Here is an 18,220-nt window from a genome sequence, read left to right as displayed (position 1 = left end):
TGTCTGTAATCACATTTATATAAAGAAAACGTTTTTTAAAATGCAGCCCGCTTATGTTCTCCCTAACAAACTTCTTTTAACATTCACAAGCGGGAAGGGATCTAAAAGGGACCCCTTTCCTTTTGCGATTATGTTACTACCCCAACTCTGTAACTTTTCAGTGATTAGCAATCGGAGTACAGTTGTGAAACATAGACACGTTCCTTAACGAATTGCTACTTGGTAGGGATACCCTAAACATGCTCTTCCAAATAATGATTAATTATAGGTTTCTAAATCCATTTTGCAATTTGGTAACCTGTTACTGAATTGAAAAATGGGTATAGTACCTAACAAATAGCCATTTTATAGTCTCATACCCTGAAAATCGCTTTGCACTTCAGGACCAGGATTCAAAGGGACATTATTTTTATAAGTGAGGCTGCTAAGATCTTGCAACATGGTGCGTGTGCAATGCAAGCTCAGAATGTGATTTATGAAACCACGCAAGGGCACCTTGCATGGTCCTGAGTGGCTTCATGAATCTGAAGTGAGGCAACACAGTGCAAATCGCTGCATTGCATTAGTGTGCCCCAGGGAGGTATTCCATGGGTGTTGCAATGGTGTTCCCACGCAACATCTATGGATTTTGATATATTTCTAGATTTACCAACACCAGCCAGTGTGACTAAATCTTTCTCCCAGTGCATTATGTGCCTATGTTAGCCTTGTGTAAACTGAACATATTGTATCCTCCTTACTGAGCTACAGCCTTCCAAATGAAAAGAACACTTTGACGACCCTTGCCTGAGTGTGTGCCAAAAGAATTTCTTCAAAACCTTCTAAAGAGGATCAAAATATCAGTTACTTCTGTATCGCAGTCACCTGTGATAAGTCTATATAGAGCCATGGAAATGGCCTTATTAAAATAAACAGTCCAACGTTTTGATGTGTTGGTTCTCACTTGTAATTAGGTTCTGTGTAAAGCTATTTGACCCACGCCCCCCAATTTAAGTCTTGTCTGCATGCTAGAAAACTGCAATATATATGAATGAATGACTAGGGCAAATGTTGGCACTAAACTGATTGAGGTCACTCTGGTCTACACAAGTCTTACCAGAAGCTGAAGCCGGCAATTTGAATGGGTAGCCACATAAAAATTCTAAGGGGAATACTGATAATTTAGTATGAGGTATTTGATCAGGCTTTCCAGTCTCCTGAGCCTCTTGTAAATGTGAGAACTGCCAATATAATCTGCACACTTCTACACATCCGTCCTGTAAACTGTATGCATGTCTAAATTTGCTACCCCACACCATGTACTGTAATTTTGAAATCTTTTGCCAGGAGTTGATATTTAAGCACCCCATAAACTCTAAACTAAGATCACTAAACCTCTGTCTAAAACTGTGTTCTTGGTAGCCTTTTGTGAACCGAACGGAAGTACTATTGTAGGAGGCTGGCCTGGTTTGTAGTGGGTACCCTAGGTACTTACACCTTATATATTTACCCATGGTTCTAATAATGTAGTGTATGTACATATATGTGTATTCATGTATGTATGTGTATATGTTTCTGTGCTCGGCATGTTCGTGGGTCATTGCATGGCTCCTGGATGGGTTGTTATACTGGATATCTATGAATCCCTGCTCTCATCTTATCACACTTATCTACCCATCATCAAATGTCATGTCTCTATCAAATTATCCACCATTCCCACTCTGACTCATCCCAAATCCTTTCTACTACTTTCATCTCCTAAATAACTCTGCCTAACCTCTTCCCTCCGCTTCCACATCTAACTCACCAAACCTCACTCTACTACCATGACCTCCCACACAACCCTACTAAATTCTCCCTCATTTATCTCACCCGGCTACTGTGCTCTCCATAACCCTTCCCCACACTTCCCTCCTCCATCCCCCTTTACTCATCCCAAGCCTTTTGGTTGAGTAAATGAGGGATATACTCCCAATTAACACTTCTGGATTTCTTTCCTCCTCCACCCCTCCATTACTCCGGTCAATAATAATACTAAAACTGTACTCATATTTCCCAATACTAATCCATCACTAATTCTTGTTGGGTTCCAGAGTAGCATGCTACTTACCGAAAAGCGCTTCGGCGCCTCGTCAGGGGTAGTAAGCGCTATATAAATACTATTACAGTACAGTACAGTACAGTATAGGTAGACCTGGGAATGCTCCAAAATACTACTCCTTCCCAGGTGAGGCATAACGATGAGTAATATCTTTATTTCTCTTTATTTTTTCCTCTTTCTATGTGTGCTGCCTTCTGCAGCACACATAGAGGAAAATACCTGAGTGCTTAATTTGTAAAAAAAAAAAAAAAGTGCCAGAGCTCTCCTTAGAGGGCCAACGCAGCTTGCACCATATGTTGTCGCTGGCTGCAGTGCCAATGGCAGGACCTACAGAACTCCTAACCATCAAACTGCTACAAGTGTGACAAGTTATACTGTTCAGGGCTCCCAAAGCTGTAAGAATGACATGGGTGTCAGGTATTAGTTGTTTACAATGTATACTGCATTAGTAAACAACTGTTGTTCTGCTCATCTTCAAAGTACAAAAACAGTGCCACCATGAGGAAGCTGTCAAGTGCTGGTGTTGGCAATTGAGTGCCAGTGCCAAGCACCATAAACCACAGGCTCAAATTAAGCACTGCTCACAGGATTGTTTTTGTGCAGGAAGGTGCCCTTTCCTGCACAAAACAATCCACCTTATAAAGCAGGCACCCTCGCACCATGGTGTGCAAGGGTACCTGCGTTGGCATCCAAAACAGCACCAGCACAGGGACAAAGGGAGGAATGCACTGTATTCCTTTAAAAATGGCGCATTCCTGCCTTTTTCCTGTCACGCAGCGCTGCATAACTTGGCCCAAAATATTGTACTTAGAGCACAAGCAAATACAGAACGGCCTAGAATCCCGTTTCGGTGAAAACAGACGTCTGCACCTGAAATGAAATAAGCTATGCAGTTGCAATCAGCACCTAAGTGTTATGTCTGTGTGATTGCACACGTTGTGCCCGATTTTTTGTTATCATTGTTAGCAATGTGCTTTCTCTTTGTTAAGGCATTTTCGATATTATTGATTATAATGGCCATGAATTGGTCATTTATTATTTGATAAATTTTGTTATTGCTCTGCTATGGAACATATTTTAACGTTATTGGATCCCCTGTGTTATTTATATGAAATTTAAAAATGTGCCTAATTTCTATTATTTGATTATTTATATTATTTCTATATTATGGATTAATTTGTGTTTTCATGCTATGACATAATGTTGAAAATTGCGTCATTTGTGGTATCGATACATTAAAGGGCAGCGTGTGGCATGCTAAGCTTAAGGACTTATTTGTTTTATTTCTATTTTATTGTATTAGATGACAAAGTCCTTCCATATTATGCAATCATCTGTATGATAGCTACATTATGGGAACATTTATCGTGGCTTCATTTGCTGTGTTGGTTTATTGTTAAATTATGAAATCATGTTTTGTCTTAATATTTTACGCAATAGTTTGTGTATTTTATGTCTTTTTAAAAAAACTTTCTATTGACATTACTTTCTATTTATTGAACTACACGTGCTGTGGTAGTTTTGCATTATACAACAACCCGTGTCTCAGCTGCGGTTAGAACACGTATTTATGTTTTGTTTGCTACAAATAGTAAAAGCCTCAATAAACGTTGCAGTGTAAACCATTCAACGACGGCAACACTTCTTCAAAGCAGTCAACGCGCTTATATTATGGAAAATAAAGCATCCATCTTAAATGCAACACCGACATAGGATTACTGCACAGTTGGCTCGCGCGCCCTCCGTTTGACGTGAATTTTACACAAACATTTTTACATGCAAAGCGTCACCCAAACTCTTTTCAGCTGACTGGGTTAGTTACCTCTTTGCGAAGACAACAAATTGAATGGCTTTCACAACTTGTTGGGAATGCTGTAGTTGTCAAGGCCAAACACTGGTCTTCAGCACAACAACGTTGAATGCGCCAAACGCCACTAACCTGCACCCAGAATAGCACAGGCCCGAGCAGAGTAGGTGTGAGCAGGAAATATCTTATTGACCTGTGAACACGTCTATCACCAGCATGCTCATTTCTAAACTCACCTCTCCTTTGGAACTGATTGCAAAATGAGTCGAAGCGAGAAGGATAGAGCAGTGCAGAACTATTGGTGCCTAAAGGCGAAGAGGTCGTCAAGTACAGTCTGGCCCTAGAGCTCACATTCAGAGAGAGGAGTTTACCGAAGGCGTGAGGAGTAGTCCAGATGGCCGCCCTACACATTTAGCAGAACGTTTCTGGGTCACCACGGCAACATCCCTGGCTCTGGTGGGTGGAGTGTACAGTAATGCCTTCAGTCTTCGATTCCTCGCTGAATGCTAGGACATAAAGCGTTGCAAGGGATGAACTAGTGAGCATGGCAGCCTTATGTAATGGCAAACTCACTCGAAGAACCACCTCCAAGACCAGAATTACAATTACATGGCTAATTCCATTTCAAGTGTAAACTGCCATTTGCACCTGAAACATGATTCCACGATGGGTGGCATTTGTCCGTCTGTTCAGTGCACAAAGGCCGTTTGGTCATGGGGTAATTATGTACCCCAGGCTATTTTCCCACAACTCTACAATAGGTAAGCATCTTAGTGACGAATTATCTTTGGTGAAACCTAAATGTGCTCCAGTGCATGAAAATCTGATCTGCGTACGCTGCAGCATTTCCATGTTGCAAAAATCAGAATTTATAAGCTTCTTCACCAAGATATACCTGCACAAGCCTGTAGCCCAACAGCACGGGTATATCATCTGTACGTGGGTAAACAGCAAATTAGTAAGCAGCACACAGCAAACACTGTGTAACTTAAAACAAAATTATGGGCACAAATTACTGTCTGCACCAGATATGGAATTGGCGCCATTGATTCCTTTCAATCCTTAGTGCATTGCAGGGTATAAAGGGGATGGGCCTCTGACATGGATAGCCTCAGTGAGCCTGCCCAATGGTGGCTCGATCAGGACAATTGCTAAGCCCGTCCAATCATGTGTGCCCAAAGGCCTGGTCATCCCTCCTGGACTTGGCCTGCTCTATTTAAGGTCCTCCCAAAGGAGTGATCTGGCCTCCGACACTCATGCCAGACTTGCCATTTCAAAGACTCCGCATGGCTAATGTGAGGAAGAACACAAGCACCTATTTTCAGCTTCATGTGTGTTTGTTCCAAATTTTCCTTTTCATGGCATATATGACCAGGCCAAATGACACTCAAAGCCCAGCACACTCAACTCCAGTGCAGTGACCGAGAGGGTGACCGGGGTTCTATCCTATCTCTTGTGATTTTCAGGGTTTACTTGGAACTACTGAGAGATCTGATGGCCTGCTAGACATGTTGTCATACACCAGGACATTAATAAAAGAAGACTTTACCTAAAACTATCACTGCAGGTAGGTGTCCATCATCTGAATGATTTCCTGCATATTACTGATGTGTTCCATAATTCACACTATTTGACATGTACACCAAAAAGAATCATGTTTATCTTACCATGAAGTTATTTCGTGGATGATTAATCCATTTTAGCCACTCAATTGATTTAGCAAACGATTGAGGTTTCAGTAAAATCCGTTGGATATATCCTAGATTCACAAATTTAACTCTGCAGAATAACATCACACTGCGTAGTTTTGGTTGCACATGCTCAGAAGCATCAAGGAACACACTCTGAGTTCTGAGGCACAGGAGCACAACCATTGGAGTTGCTGCGTATTGATGGGGCAATTCCCCTACAGTGGCAATTCCATGTGAAGTACAGAATAAAAAGGTGCACATGAACTAGAAAATGTTCATAAAGTGCGTACTGTGAGATAAAGCGACTGGCTTCCCAGGGCACCAATTAAGATCATAAAAATCTAGCTCCTACACTGTACGTTTCAGAGAAGTTGTTATTGTTAATTAGCAATTGGCTAGCACACTGCCTGTCATTAGTATGGCATCGTAAAGCCTTTCTGTAGTCCAAGGTTTTGCTTTCCAAGAGGCATATTTACAAGTCCCTAACGCCACCTTGCATCGCCCTAGCCTCATTTTTTTTTTTTACACAAAGGCAGCGTTAAGGAGGCCTTTCTCCCGCACCTTATTTACAAAGTAGTTCAGTGCTTGCTTTGTGCCACTTTGGAAACCCTTGCGCCGCATTATGCCTGCGCCGGGCATATTGTATGCAAGGGGGGGCGTTCTGATGCAGGGAGGCCCGAATAAGCGGCGTAGTGAAATTTACATTATTTCACTACGCCATTTTTCCCATCATTTTTAACACCTGCTCAGAGCAGGCATTAAAATGACGCACCCATTTTAATCAATGGTTCTCGCTGGGCTTTGCTGAACTAGGGTCAAAATTATTGACGCTAGTACAGCAAAGCACCACAAGAGCATCAAAAAGTTTGACGTTATTGTCCTAACGACTGCCATGGTGCACCGTATTGTAAATCTGGCACAATCATTTTGTTGTTAGGTGGGGCAGGGACGACGCAAGGAAAGTGCCACATTGGGAGTAATGTGCCACTCTCTTGTAAATATGCCCCAAATGTTTTCATCACATACTCATATTCGGCTTTTGTGATAAAATTTAGCCCGGAAGAAAGCAGTCTGCCAGAGCAGATTGTGTGAGGTGGGAGTTATGTGGTCAAGGTTGTCTGCACCATTGACACTCTCTTGGAAGAGAAGTTTAGCATGCTGACAATGTTGATATCTAAACAATGGAGGACACGAGATTTCAGATATGAGTCCAACAAAGAGAGGTGCCAATTCTTGTTTCTCCTCAGATAGCAAAGTTTTGTCGTAATTGTTGTGGCTACTGGAAAATACCTGTTAAAATTGCAGTCAAAGTGGTCGGGGCGGTTGAGCTCCCGTGCCACAGGGAATGGACACTCTGTAGCTAACCAAGGCCCAGCCTGCACAGTGGGCTTCAACGGGCCCGGAGCCCTAACTCACAAAGTGCCCAGCAAGCACTGAGAATGTATTAGTCAGTGAGTTTTACAGCGTAGGACCCAAGATAAACCTATCTGTTGATCGGTCGTTGTACTTTTCTAAGGAATATTAATCATAGTTGCGCGTTTAATTCTATTTAACTGCCATTTTTGCATAAAGCTATTTTCTTCTTCCCAGAGCGAGATTCGGCGTGGGTACTCTCTGGCAGAGGGGTGCAAGCGGCAGGGAGTCCGGCACGTGGTGTTCCTTGCTCAGCACCACGTGCACCGGAAGTACGGCCTCCCCGCCAGGCACATGGATGCCAAGGCCAGCATCAACGACTACATGAATGAGATTTCCCTGCCTAAAACCGAGGTTATCCTGCCATATTACTTCGAAGACCTTGTCGCTGCACCGAAGCCGTCTCCAAGTGGCCACTGCACGTATAAACTAGGTGAGAGAAAGTCATTACTGGAGGGAACGGTAAATCACAAGCACCACAGCTGTTCTCCTGGTACCCTCTTACTGACCGCTGTGTGGACACACGCACAAAGCTCACCCTTTGACGACCTGCAATACCATGTCCAGTACTGGCCATCCAAATGGCTCATACAGTTCAGCACAAGCATGGTCTGCCGTTCACCTGCCATTCCAACGCGGGCACTCACAGCTGTGCCAATTAGTCACCTCAGGTTCACTCGAAGCACAGACTGCTTTTCCTGTACTAAGATCAGGGACCCTGAAATTATGCGTATCTGTGGCTGCGCGTTTCCCACATATTCAAGCAGTTGCCACATAGTCTACCATCAGTTGCATAATTTACAGACTTCAACAAAAAATGACTTCTAACTCATATGGATGAACAGTTGCTAAAAGAAAACGCCGTGCGCTTGGTGCCTCGCAGTGCCAGACCTTTTGGGAAGGTAGTAGTCAGTTGTTAGTTGATGTCATATTGTGTTAAACTGGTACTATTAGGTTAACATTTGTACAGACATTATTAATGGGTGTTAAAATGACAAAATAGCAAACGAATGTTTTTAATTGTTAACAACATAATTGCATCTACCATACTAAATAGTTTGGTCCTCACTTGCCGCATAATTCCCGGGGCTGGGGCTAAGACCCGTACACATATACAGATGCTCCACAAGCTTGACCACCGACTCTCGCCATTCTGTTTCTCTGACCCACGCAGAGAACCTCAGTCCTGATATTCAGTGTTCTATACAACTAGAAAACCACACATCAGTGCCCCTTGTGCTGAACTGTGAACAACTATAGCTAGTCTTTTATGTGTCAGCATTTCTTTAAGCCATTGCTGAAACCTCTAGGAGCAAGATTTAACACTAGAAGCAGCAAGCAACACCAAATGTTTGTACTAGCAGCAAAACAAAAGTGTCCATATGTATAGATTTCAATTCAACTTTCTGAAAAACTGAAGTGTCTGGTTTGAGACTATGTCAATGAAAGGATGCCTGGGTGAATGAATTGATCCCTCTTAATAAATATATGAGATTTTATTTAGTCCAGAGGTTGTGGCCTTATCCATTCTCTGTCTTCCCCCTGCAGCTCTCCCCATGGGAGATACCGCTATGGACGGGATCAGCTTGGTCCAAGTAGGCCCAGTTATCGCCTCCATCTTGAAGAACCCTCACAGATGGATCGGGAAGAGCTGCTCATTGTCTGCAGATCGCCTGACGATTAAAGAGTACGCCGTTAGGTTATCAAGAGTACTCCACCCAACACAATTTCAGGATGATAGGGTAAGTGCTGGGCTGCAGAGAAGGGCTAAATTTATCAACACTTTGGACCAATGCAAAGTCACCAAAGGTGTTGCAAAGTAACGATTTGGGGTTATTTTTCCAGCGCAAAAACATGTACATGGGCGTTGCTAAACAGCCACCCACGGTTTTTTGACTCATTTTTGATACAAAGCCTTATATATTTACGTTTGTAGAGAGGGAAGTAAGCCTAAAAATCGACACTTTCTGGAGGCAAATGCAAAGAGGGACAAAAAGTTGTATTTTCTCTAAAATTGTCTTAACTTTGCATGTGTGCTGTACTGTATAGCATAAATACAAAGGGGCATATTCAAAAGCCCCTGCCGCCTCCTTGTCCCACACTAGCGTAACTTTTTTGATGCTAATGTGGTGTTAAGGAGGCCATTTCCCTGTGCCATATTTGCAGAGTGGCGCAATGCATGCATTGCACCACTTTGTAACCCCTTGCATCACATTATGACTGCACCAGGCATAATGTATGCAAGGGAGCACTCCGACTCAGGGAGGCCTGAAAAAAATGTACATTTCACTGCACCATTTTTTCTGTAATTTTTAATGCCTTCTCAGAGCAGGCGTTAAAATGACGTAACCATATCAACCTATGGGCCTTCCTGTTCTTTGCTGCATTAGCGTCAACATTTGTGACACTAGTGCAGCAAAGCACCATTATAGCATCAAAAATGTTGATGCTATTGTGCTAATGACAGCCATGGTGCGCCGTATTTCAAAACGACGCAACCAAGGTGTCATTAAGTGGTGGTAGGGGGATGAAAGAAAAGTGGCACATTGGGACCGATGCACCACTTTCTTGTAAATCTGCCCCAAAGTTTGTACTGGAATGGTGCTCATCCAGAACAAAACCTACACTACACATGAATCACACATGTGCTCTGTGGAGCAAAGGTGTGTGCGTGGTGCCATGCACCAGGAAACTGTGCAAGCCAAGGGGGTGACAGCAGCACCATATCTTAATAGATATGGTGAAATCATGCAGTCTCCCTTTTTTACAATACTTTAATTTCTATATCTATGTTTCGTTTTTTTCTCATAGTATTACTGAAACCGTGATAAATCCCCCTTGGCAGAGGGAATTCATGGATTTATTGGGAATTGCTAGTTATTACCCTCGTGCCTCTGGTCTACTGGGACTTGCCAAAGGCCTCTTAGGGAATGCTTTTGCTCCCTGCTAAATGCTCCATGGTTTCATATGTTTTATAGAACTTGGGAAAGCTGTCTTGTGGGTGGGAAGAGGCTTAAAGTTGTTAATCTCATTTATGTAAAGATGTGTATAATGCTTTCTTTGTTAATGTGCCGTTGGCAAATTGGTGTTTTGAGCATGGTGTGGGAACCAAGTTATGGCGTGTGTTGTGTATATTATTAACTATAACTGGGGAAATTTAGTGATTTTGCACACAAGTGTGAGAACCATAACTCAGTTTTTCCAACTTTGGCTTTGAGGATTGGCCATAACACCTGGCCAGTGCCAAACCGCACTGCACACAACCTTCAGACCAGTGCTTTAAATGGAAAAATAGAAGTGCAGGTACTCTCTATCAGAGTACCTGCTTGTTTCTGAGAAGTGCCGGTACTCTCCAATTAAAAGTATTACGTTTTTCTTGAGATATGCCGGTACTCTCCCTCTCAAAATAAAAAAGTGCCGGTACTCAGTACCGGAGAGTACCGGCCCATTTAAAGCACTGCTTCAGACTGCACAGTGGGGGTAGGCACCTGGGCCTGGCCCTGGCCTGTCGTAATGCACTGAATCCAACCCATTCTGCACAAGGTGCACAAGGCCTTTGGCCATGTACAGCAATGTTTGGCTGCAGGGCTTGACAGGAGGCTAGTCCGTATTCTCAGTTCACCACAGGTGGCCAACCGACGCTGTGTATTTGGGGTGACAGATAGGCCTTTGGCTTTTGCCTGATTTAAAAAAAAATTATTTTCTGTAATTTTCGAATCCTAATTTTGTACCGCAAATCGATGGCAAGCATGATGCCCAGGCACGGCGAATCCAGGAAACGCTTTTCTGAACCAAATCTGTCCCTCCTTGGCTTCAGTTTTCCGAATCCATGACCGGAAACCATGAATGTTGATACATGGGTTGCTGAAGCTTGCTCTGAGTTTGCTGTACTCAGGCATGAAGTTTGCCCTATTTGTGGATTCTATTGAGGACTTTGCGGTACCAGACACCCAAAACAGTAAGAAGGTAACACAGTCATCGGCTGACATTTTATGTGTCGGTTTTCTGCAGAGCTGAAAAAATATATAAAGACCATGCAAGTTTAAAAAAAAAAATTAGGCCCATATTTATACTTTTTTTCGCCGCATTTGCGACATTTTGTGTTGCAAATGCGGCGCAAACTTACAAAATATAATAGTATTTTGTAAGTTTGTGCCGCTTTTACATAAAAAAATGACGCAAATGCGGTGTAAAAAAAAGTATAAATATGGGCCTTAATTCAATGGGAGGGGGGTTTGGTCTTTGGACTCCCCCGCCCCCTCTGTCCAAACCCCCACCCACGGCCTGGGGGAGATAAGGTGTGATCAGCAAGCTTTTTTATAAGGATCAAGAGGGTTGTATTTTCCCCCTCCTGCACAAAAACAATCTTCAATGGCAATTTGCTCTTTCTATCTCTGTGTGCTGCAGGATGCAACTTAGGCTGAACTAGGAGACATGCAAAGCTCGTGCAATACCACTTATAGTTACAAAGTATTTATACACAAGTAAAGACAATACCCAGTGTTACCAAAAATAAAGGTATTTATTTGGCTGACACAGTACCAAAAATATCTTAGAGACAATACTCTTTCTGGAAGTAAGTATTATACACAATATATACACTAGACACCAAAATTAGACAAGTAACTAGTCATAGAACAATGCAAACACTAGGAAATGTAATAGATTGCAATGGGAGAAAATAGGTCTAGGGGCAACACAAACCATATACTAAGAAAGTGGAATGCGAATCACAAATTCCCCCCTAGACAAGTGTAGTGTGTGCAGAATCGCTGTGAGAGTAAGAATACAGTAAAGGTAAGTAAATACCCCACACCAGAGCCCAGAAAAGCAGGAGTAAAGTACTGCAAGTTTCCTTAGGACACACTACACCTCATGATTGGGATTTTGCAGCAGCCAACCAGGTCTGCAAAGAACAACTGCTGGATTCCTGGACCTGAAGACCTGCAAAGAAAGAAGACCAAGTCCAGAAGTCGAAAGAAGTTCCACAAAGGACAGGAGCCCCTGCCAACCCAGAAGAGGGTGCAAAAGAAGAGCCCCCAGTTAGTCGAAGACTGCAGGAATGCACCCTAGGAAGATGCCAGCGGGTTCCTGCATGATGCAAAGGATGTCCCACGATGTGAAGATCGTTGCAGACATGATTTGGTGTTGGAATTCACCAACAAGCCTCGGCTATGAGAAAAAAGAGTTTTGCGTCAAAATGGTGCTGGATGGACCCAGGAGGGACCTGGGGGCCTCAACTCTGTGTGAGGAGGAAGAGGGGGCTCTCAGCACTTTAGAGGGCCCTCAGGATGCCAGCCAGCAGCTTCAGGAGCCACAGGATCCGGGAACAAAGGAGGTGCAAAATGCAGTTGATGTAGCACAACAAAAGAAGATCCCACGCCGCCGGAGAACAACTCATCGAGTTGAGCGTCACAGGATGGAGTGCTGGGGACCTGGGCCAGGGTGTTCACGAAGGAATTTTGCAAATAGTGCACAGAGGCCACAGGAGGTGAAGAAGACGCAGTACACAGGGGTACTGTCGCTTTCAGGGAAAGCAATGTCTTACCTCCTCCAAATTGCATCAGCAGGACCTAAGGACAGTTTATGTCAATGATGTCCAACCTATGTGTCCTTAGGAGCATGCTCGTCGCTCTGAGAGGAGTACAAGGGTACCGGTTGTAGTCTTGGAAGGTGCCTGTTTGGAGCAAGGGAGTGACTCCGTCACTCCACAGGAGATTTCTTTGGTTCTTCTGGTGCAGGATGAAGACAGGGAGTCCTCAGAGAGTGCACACCGTGGAAACTGTTGCAGTTGCTAACTTGGAGCTGAGGTTGCTGAAGAAAAGTATCTCTGGTGGAAACTTTGTTGCAGTTACAGCGTTTCTTGGAGCAGGCTGCGGTTGATCTGAGGTCAGAGGAAGCTGAAGTTGTTGCAGAGGATTCCTGAAGGAAACTTGCAAGCAGAATCCGAAGAGAACCCACAGGAGAGACCCTAAATAGCCCTGAGAGGGGGATTGGCTACCTTATAAGGTATGGACCTATCAGGAGGGGTCTCTGACGTCACCTGTTGGCACTGGCCACTCAGAGCCCTCCAGAGTGCCCCCACACCTTGCAAAGCAAGATGGCTGAAGTCTAGGACACACTATAGGAGCTCTGGCACCACCCTTAGGGTGGTGATGGACAGGGAAGTGGTCACTAACCTTTCCTTTGTCCAGTTTCCTGCCAGAGAAGGGGAGAAGGGGTCCTGGAACCGGTGTAGACTGGCTTATGCAAGGAGGGCACCATCTGTGCCCTTCAAAGTATTTCCAGAGGCTGGGGGAGACTCCCCCTCCCAGCCTGTAACACCTATTTCCAAAGCGAGAGGTTGTAACACCCTGCTATCAGAGGAAATGCTTTGTTCTGCCTTCCTGGGCCTGGGCTGCCCAGACCCCAGGAGGGCAGAACCCTGTCTGTGAGGTGGCAGCAGCTGTAGCTGCAGTGCAAGCCTCAGAGAGCTGGTTTGGCAGTGCTGAGGGTCCATGGTGGAACCCCCAGGATGCATGGAATTGGCTCCCCAATACCCGATTTGGAATGGGGGGACAATTCCATGATCTTAGATATGTTAAATGGCTATATTCGGAGTTACCATTGTGAAGCTACATATAGGTATTGGCCTATATGAAGTGCAGGCGTGTAATGGTGTCCCCGCACTCACAAAGTCTGGGGACAATGGCCCTGAACTATGTGGGGGCACCTTTGCTAGTGCAAGGGTGCCCTCACACTTAGTAACTTTGCACCTAACCTTCAGCAAGTGAAGGTTAGACATGTAGGTGACTTATAAGTTACTGAAGTGCAGTGAAAATGGCTGTGAAATAACGTGTGCGTTATTTCACGCAGGCTGCAATGTCAGGCCTGTGCAAGGGTTTGTCTGAGCTCCCTATGGGTGGCAAAAAGAAATGCTGCAGCCCATATAGATCTCCTGGAACCACAATGCCCTGGGTACCTAGGTGCCATATACTAGTGACTTGTAAGGGGGGTCCAGTGTGCCAATTGAAATTGATAAATGAAGTCACTAGTCTACAGTGACAAATTTAAAAGCAGAGAGCATAAGCGCTGCGGTTCTGGTTAGCAGAGCCTCAGTGACACAGTCAAGCACTACTGTCAACACATACATTAGACCACAAACTATGAGCACTGGGGTCCTGGCTAACAGGATCCCAGTGAGACAGGCAAAGCACATTGACATATAGGTTTTTATCTATGAGCACTGGGGTCCTGGCAAGCAGGATCCCAGTGACACAGTAAAAACACACTGACACACACTCACAAATATGCCAAAAGTGGGGGTAACCATGCTAGAAAGAGGCCACTTTCTCACACAACCCCCCCCCCCAAATAAAGGACAATAAGGCTAACCTTGGCCAGTTGAGACTTTATTGTCTAAGTGGTGATAAGTGGAGAGTAGATCTGCAATAGAGTGGTTACTCCCTTTATCATCCACTATGTGGTTACTTGCCTGTGTGATGTAAACCACCCTGTTTGGAGATTTTTACCTAACCAACAGTGTGAGTGTAAATGCTCAGAGCTTCTATCAGTATGTTTTAAAGTTGGGCAGAGGGATTGGTCCACTGGGCCTATGTCAAATGCAGTAAATGCTAGACAGGGATGCTGTCTCAATAAAGCCATAGCTGGGCAAAAACGTTGTTCATATGGCTGTAAGAGAGAACAGGTTTGCTGTTTCTCTTGAGTTGGAGCAGGGCAGGGCTGCTGTCCTACAAGCTCCACAATAGGACAGGGCTGCTGTCCTAAGTGCTTAGAGGTAGTGCAGGACTGCTGCACTAAAGTTTCTCTGGGAGGGCTGGAGGGATGCTCCAAATTTAATAAAATGGTGCAGTTTTGCACATCTGGATTAGTAGTTCCACAGAGAGGTATGTGTACCTCTGGAAGTCCAGCTGTGGTAGCTAATGGCTCCTTTGGTACAGGTTCCACCCCAGGAGCGGTTTCTCCCACCACAGGAATGGTATCCTTAGTGTCAGGGTGGAGAAGGGATACTTTGATATCCTTCTTACCTGTTGGTGGAGAGGGATCCTGAGATTTCAGGCCTTTTTCTCTCATTTGCTTTTTCATTTCACCAGAAATGAGAGGAAGCATTTCCTCAGGGATACCTTGCATGGGTCCTAAACTCAACCTGAGGCCTCTAGGTCATTCTCAAAGAGACAATCTACAGGTAAGCTAGGTGATACCACCACCTGCTTTGGCCAGTAACTCCACCCCAACTAAATTAGACTACAGCTTTGAGGATTGGCCATAACACCTGGCCAGTGCCAAACCGCACTGCACACAACCTTCAGACTGCACAGTGGGGGTAGGCACATGGGCCTGTCGTCATGCACTGGATCCAACCCATTCTGCACAAGGTGCACAAGGCCTTTGGCCATGTACAGCAATGTTTGGCTGCAGGGCCTGACAGGAGGCTAGTCTGTACTCTCAATTCACTACAGATGGCCAACCGACGCTGTGTATTTGGGGTGACAGATAGGCCTTTGGCTTTTGCCTGATTTAAAAAAAAAATGTTTTGTGTAATTTTCAAATCCTAATTTTGTGCCGCAAATCTATGGCAAGCATGATGCCCAGGCACGGTGAATCCATGGAATGCTTTTCTGAACCAAATCTGTCCCTCCTTGGCTTTAGTTTTCCAAATCCATGACCGGAAACCCTGAATGTTGATACATGGGTTGCTGAAGCTTGCTATGAGTTTGCTGTACTTAGGCATGAAGCTTGCCCTATTTGTGGATTCTATTGAGGACTTTGCGATACCAGACACCCAAAACAGTAAGACGGTAACACAGTCATCGGCTGACATTTTATGTGTTGGGTTGCCGCAGAGCTGAAAAAATATATACAGATCTTGCAAGTTTAAAAAAATAATAATAATTCAATGGGAGAGGGGGCGGGTCTTTGGACATCCCCGCCCCCTCTGTCCAAAACCCCATCCATGGCCTGGGGGAGATAAAGTGTGATCAGCAAGCTTTTTTTATAAGGATCAAGAGGGTTGTATTTTCCCCCTCCTGCACAAAAACAATCCTCAATGGCGATTTGCTCTTTCTGTCTCTGTGTGCTGCGGGATGCAGCACACATAGAAAGAGCAAAAAACAAGGAGAAATGAAAGCATTTCTCCTGGTTGCGCCCCTAGGGTGGTCTTAGATCTTGGCACTGCCTCAGGTTTACAAAACATTGTAAATCTGGGGCAGCATCAAAATGCAATAGGTGTTGCTGTGGAACACCCATAGCAACACCCATTGCACGCCTCTTCAATGCAAAGTGCTGAGTGTGAAGGGGTTGTATTTACAAGGTGGAGTTAAGCCACAAAAAGTGGCTTAACACCACCTTGTAAATATGTCACAATGTACAGCGCCACCAAAGCGTCACAAAAAGTGATGCTCCCGTAGTGCTAGGGGTTCGTAATGAGCCCCAGAGTGTGTTAAGCTGCCCCATCTACTTGGCCCCAATACACTTACCACCAGCTGCAACATAGTTCTGGAACACTCAAATTCTGGGTTGGGTTAGAGCACCTCTTCTCAGGTGATTATGCAAACTTGCCCGTGTGTCAGGAGCGCTCTTATGGCTGTTTTGACCAAAGGAGCATAAAGGCTTCTGCTGAAGTCACAGTTCCGTTTCATCATCAGGCATTGGAATTCCCACGTGGGTGCTGTGTCAGGGACTAGCCAACCTGACGGTCACTCTGGCACAGCTTTTCAGTCTGTCTGATCCATCAACCAACACTCTGAAGCCCCATACTTAAGTTCAGTATCTCTGCACACAATCCAGAACCCCTGCAAAGCCCTTGGTGTTGGAAGTATCTCACAGTACTCGCTTGTGCATACATTTGACACCAATCAGCACCCAAAGGAGGCAGCCGGGTCAGGTGGGCAAGCCACATCACAGCACAGTCCAATCAGGTCTCAACCTGCTGCATTATTATAACTTACAAGGCCCTAAGTTGGCTGGCTGCTCCGAGCACACTGTCACTGGCTGACAGTCACATGAAAAGAGTAGAGCTATCCACCACAAGGCAGGGAAAAAGGGGTAACCCACTTAGCTTTCTCTTCATCTGGTTTGTGTGATAAATTATTGATCACAGGGTAATACGGGGACCTGACTTAAATTGTGTTACCCTAACATGAGAGGTGTGGCACTCGGCAGGGCTGCGTGCCTCACCCTCCTCACCTGGCGCAAGGGGTGGGGGGAGGGGCACTACACCTGTCACAGTCAAGGGTTGAAAGAAAATAGACAGTCTGGAAACTTCACAGAAGTTTAATACATGTTTAAAACCAGAAATATAGCAATCAGCAAAAAGATCCTAATAATCAGTGTCAATGGGCAACTGCTTCACCACCTGAGCTGTTAGAGCACATAGTGCTAAATTCTGAAACATCTTCACTCTACTTTTGTGCATTTTCTTCAAAGAAGTAAGCAGAGGAAAGAGCATACGATTACACTGAATCTCAAGATAGACACTAGCCAGCAGGAGCCTGGATCGACTCTTGGGAATAATGAGAGAAAACTTTGAGAAAACGATTCAGTGGGGTAGGGTAGAAAGGCTGACTTTATTAGATCTACAACTCTCACCTGGATATGTAAACTCCAAAAGGAAGCTACGCTTACTTGAAAAATGTGTAGTGTACAACCCTGAAATACAAAATGGACCTATATTTAAAATGAGTGTTAACGTGCAATAATGCATAGTATTTGGTGGTATTTTAAATAGATATAAAAACGATTTGACTCTTTGGGCTTAATTGAGATTTACTAAGCCACGTAAATCCATCTTGCGTGGCTGTGCATGGCTTAGTAAATAGAGTAACGCAAGTGCAAGGTTTGTGGTGTATTATGTGGTATGGTTGTGCGAGCTTACCATATAATACACTTGCAAAGCTGTCTTGGGTCCAGTCAGGCTCGTTTGTAAAACCTTTGGCTCAACTCTGAGTAGAAGTGGAGCACCAAACAATGGACGGAATAAAAAAAGTCATGCAATATGAAAGAAATCCAACACCAATTTATAAAAATAGGTTGTTTATTTTTATGAACTTTTAGACACTAAGATTAGCAACATCCATCAGAGGGTACTGGAGTTATAGATTTATGAGTTTGTAAGTATATCGCCGTTTTTTTGTATGGTTTATGGGGGTGTCCTAGCTGTTATTGCTTAGTCCACGAGTAAGGTAGGGCTACTTTGGCTAGTGGGTTTGGTGTCCCTCAAAGTCTTCTTTG

At 44.4% G+C, this 18,220-nt stretch overlaps 1 protein-coding gene across 1 annotated transcript in view; it reads left to right on the top strand.

Moving 5' to 3' along the window:
* The window catches only part of LOC138293050 (nmrA-like family domain-containing protein 1), a 56,745-nt gene that overhangs the window by 24,871 nt on the left and 13,654 nt on the right, over nt 1-18,220 (top strand). The window contains exons 3-4 of the mRNA XM_069232039.1: nt 7,169-7,424; nt 8,540-8,733. Coding sequence (XP_069088140.1) covers nt 7,169-7,424; nt 8,540-8,733 — 450 coding nt within the window. The remainder of the gene's footprint in view (nt 1-7,168; nt 7,425-8,539; nt 8,734-18,220) is intronic.

Source organism: Pleurodeles waltl, chromosome 4_2 (genome assembly GCF_031143425.1).
Source record: "Pleurodeles waltl isolate 20211129_DDA chromosome 4_2, aPleWal1.hap1.20221129, whole genome shotgun sequence".
Classification (NCBI taxonomy): domain Eukaryota; kingdom Metazoa; phylum Chordata; class Amphibia; order Caudata; family Salamandridae; genus Pleurodeles; species Pleurodeles waltl.
The sequence above is the reverse complement of the archived record's forward strand: the minus strand, read 5'-3'. Positions and strand labels throughout refer to the sequence as shown.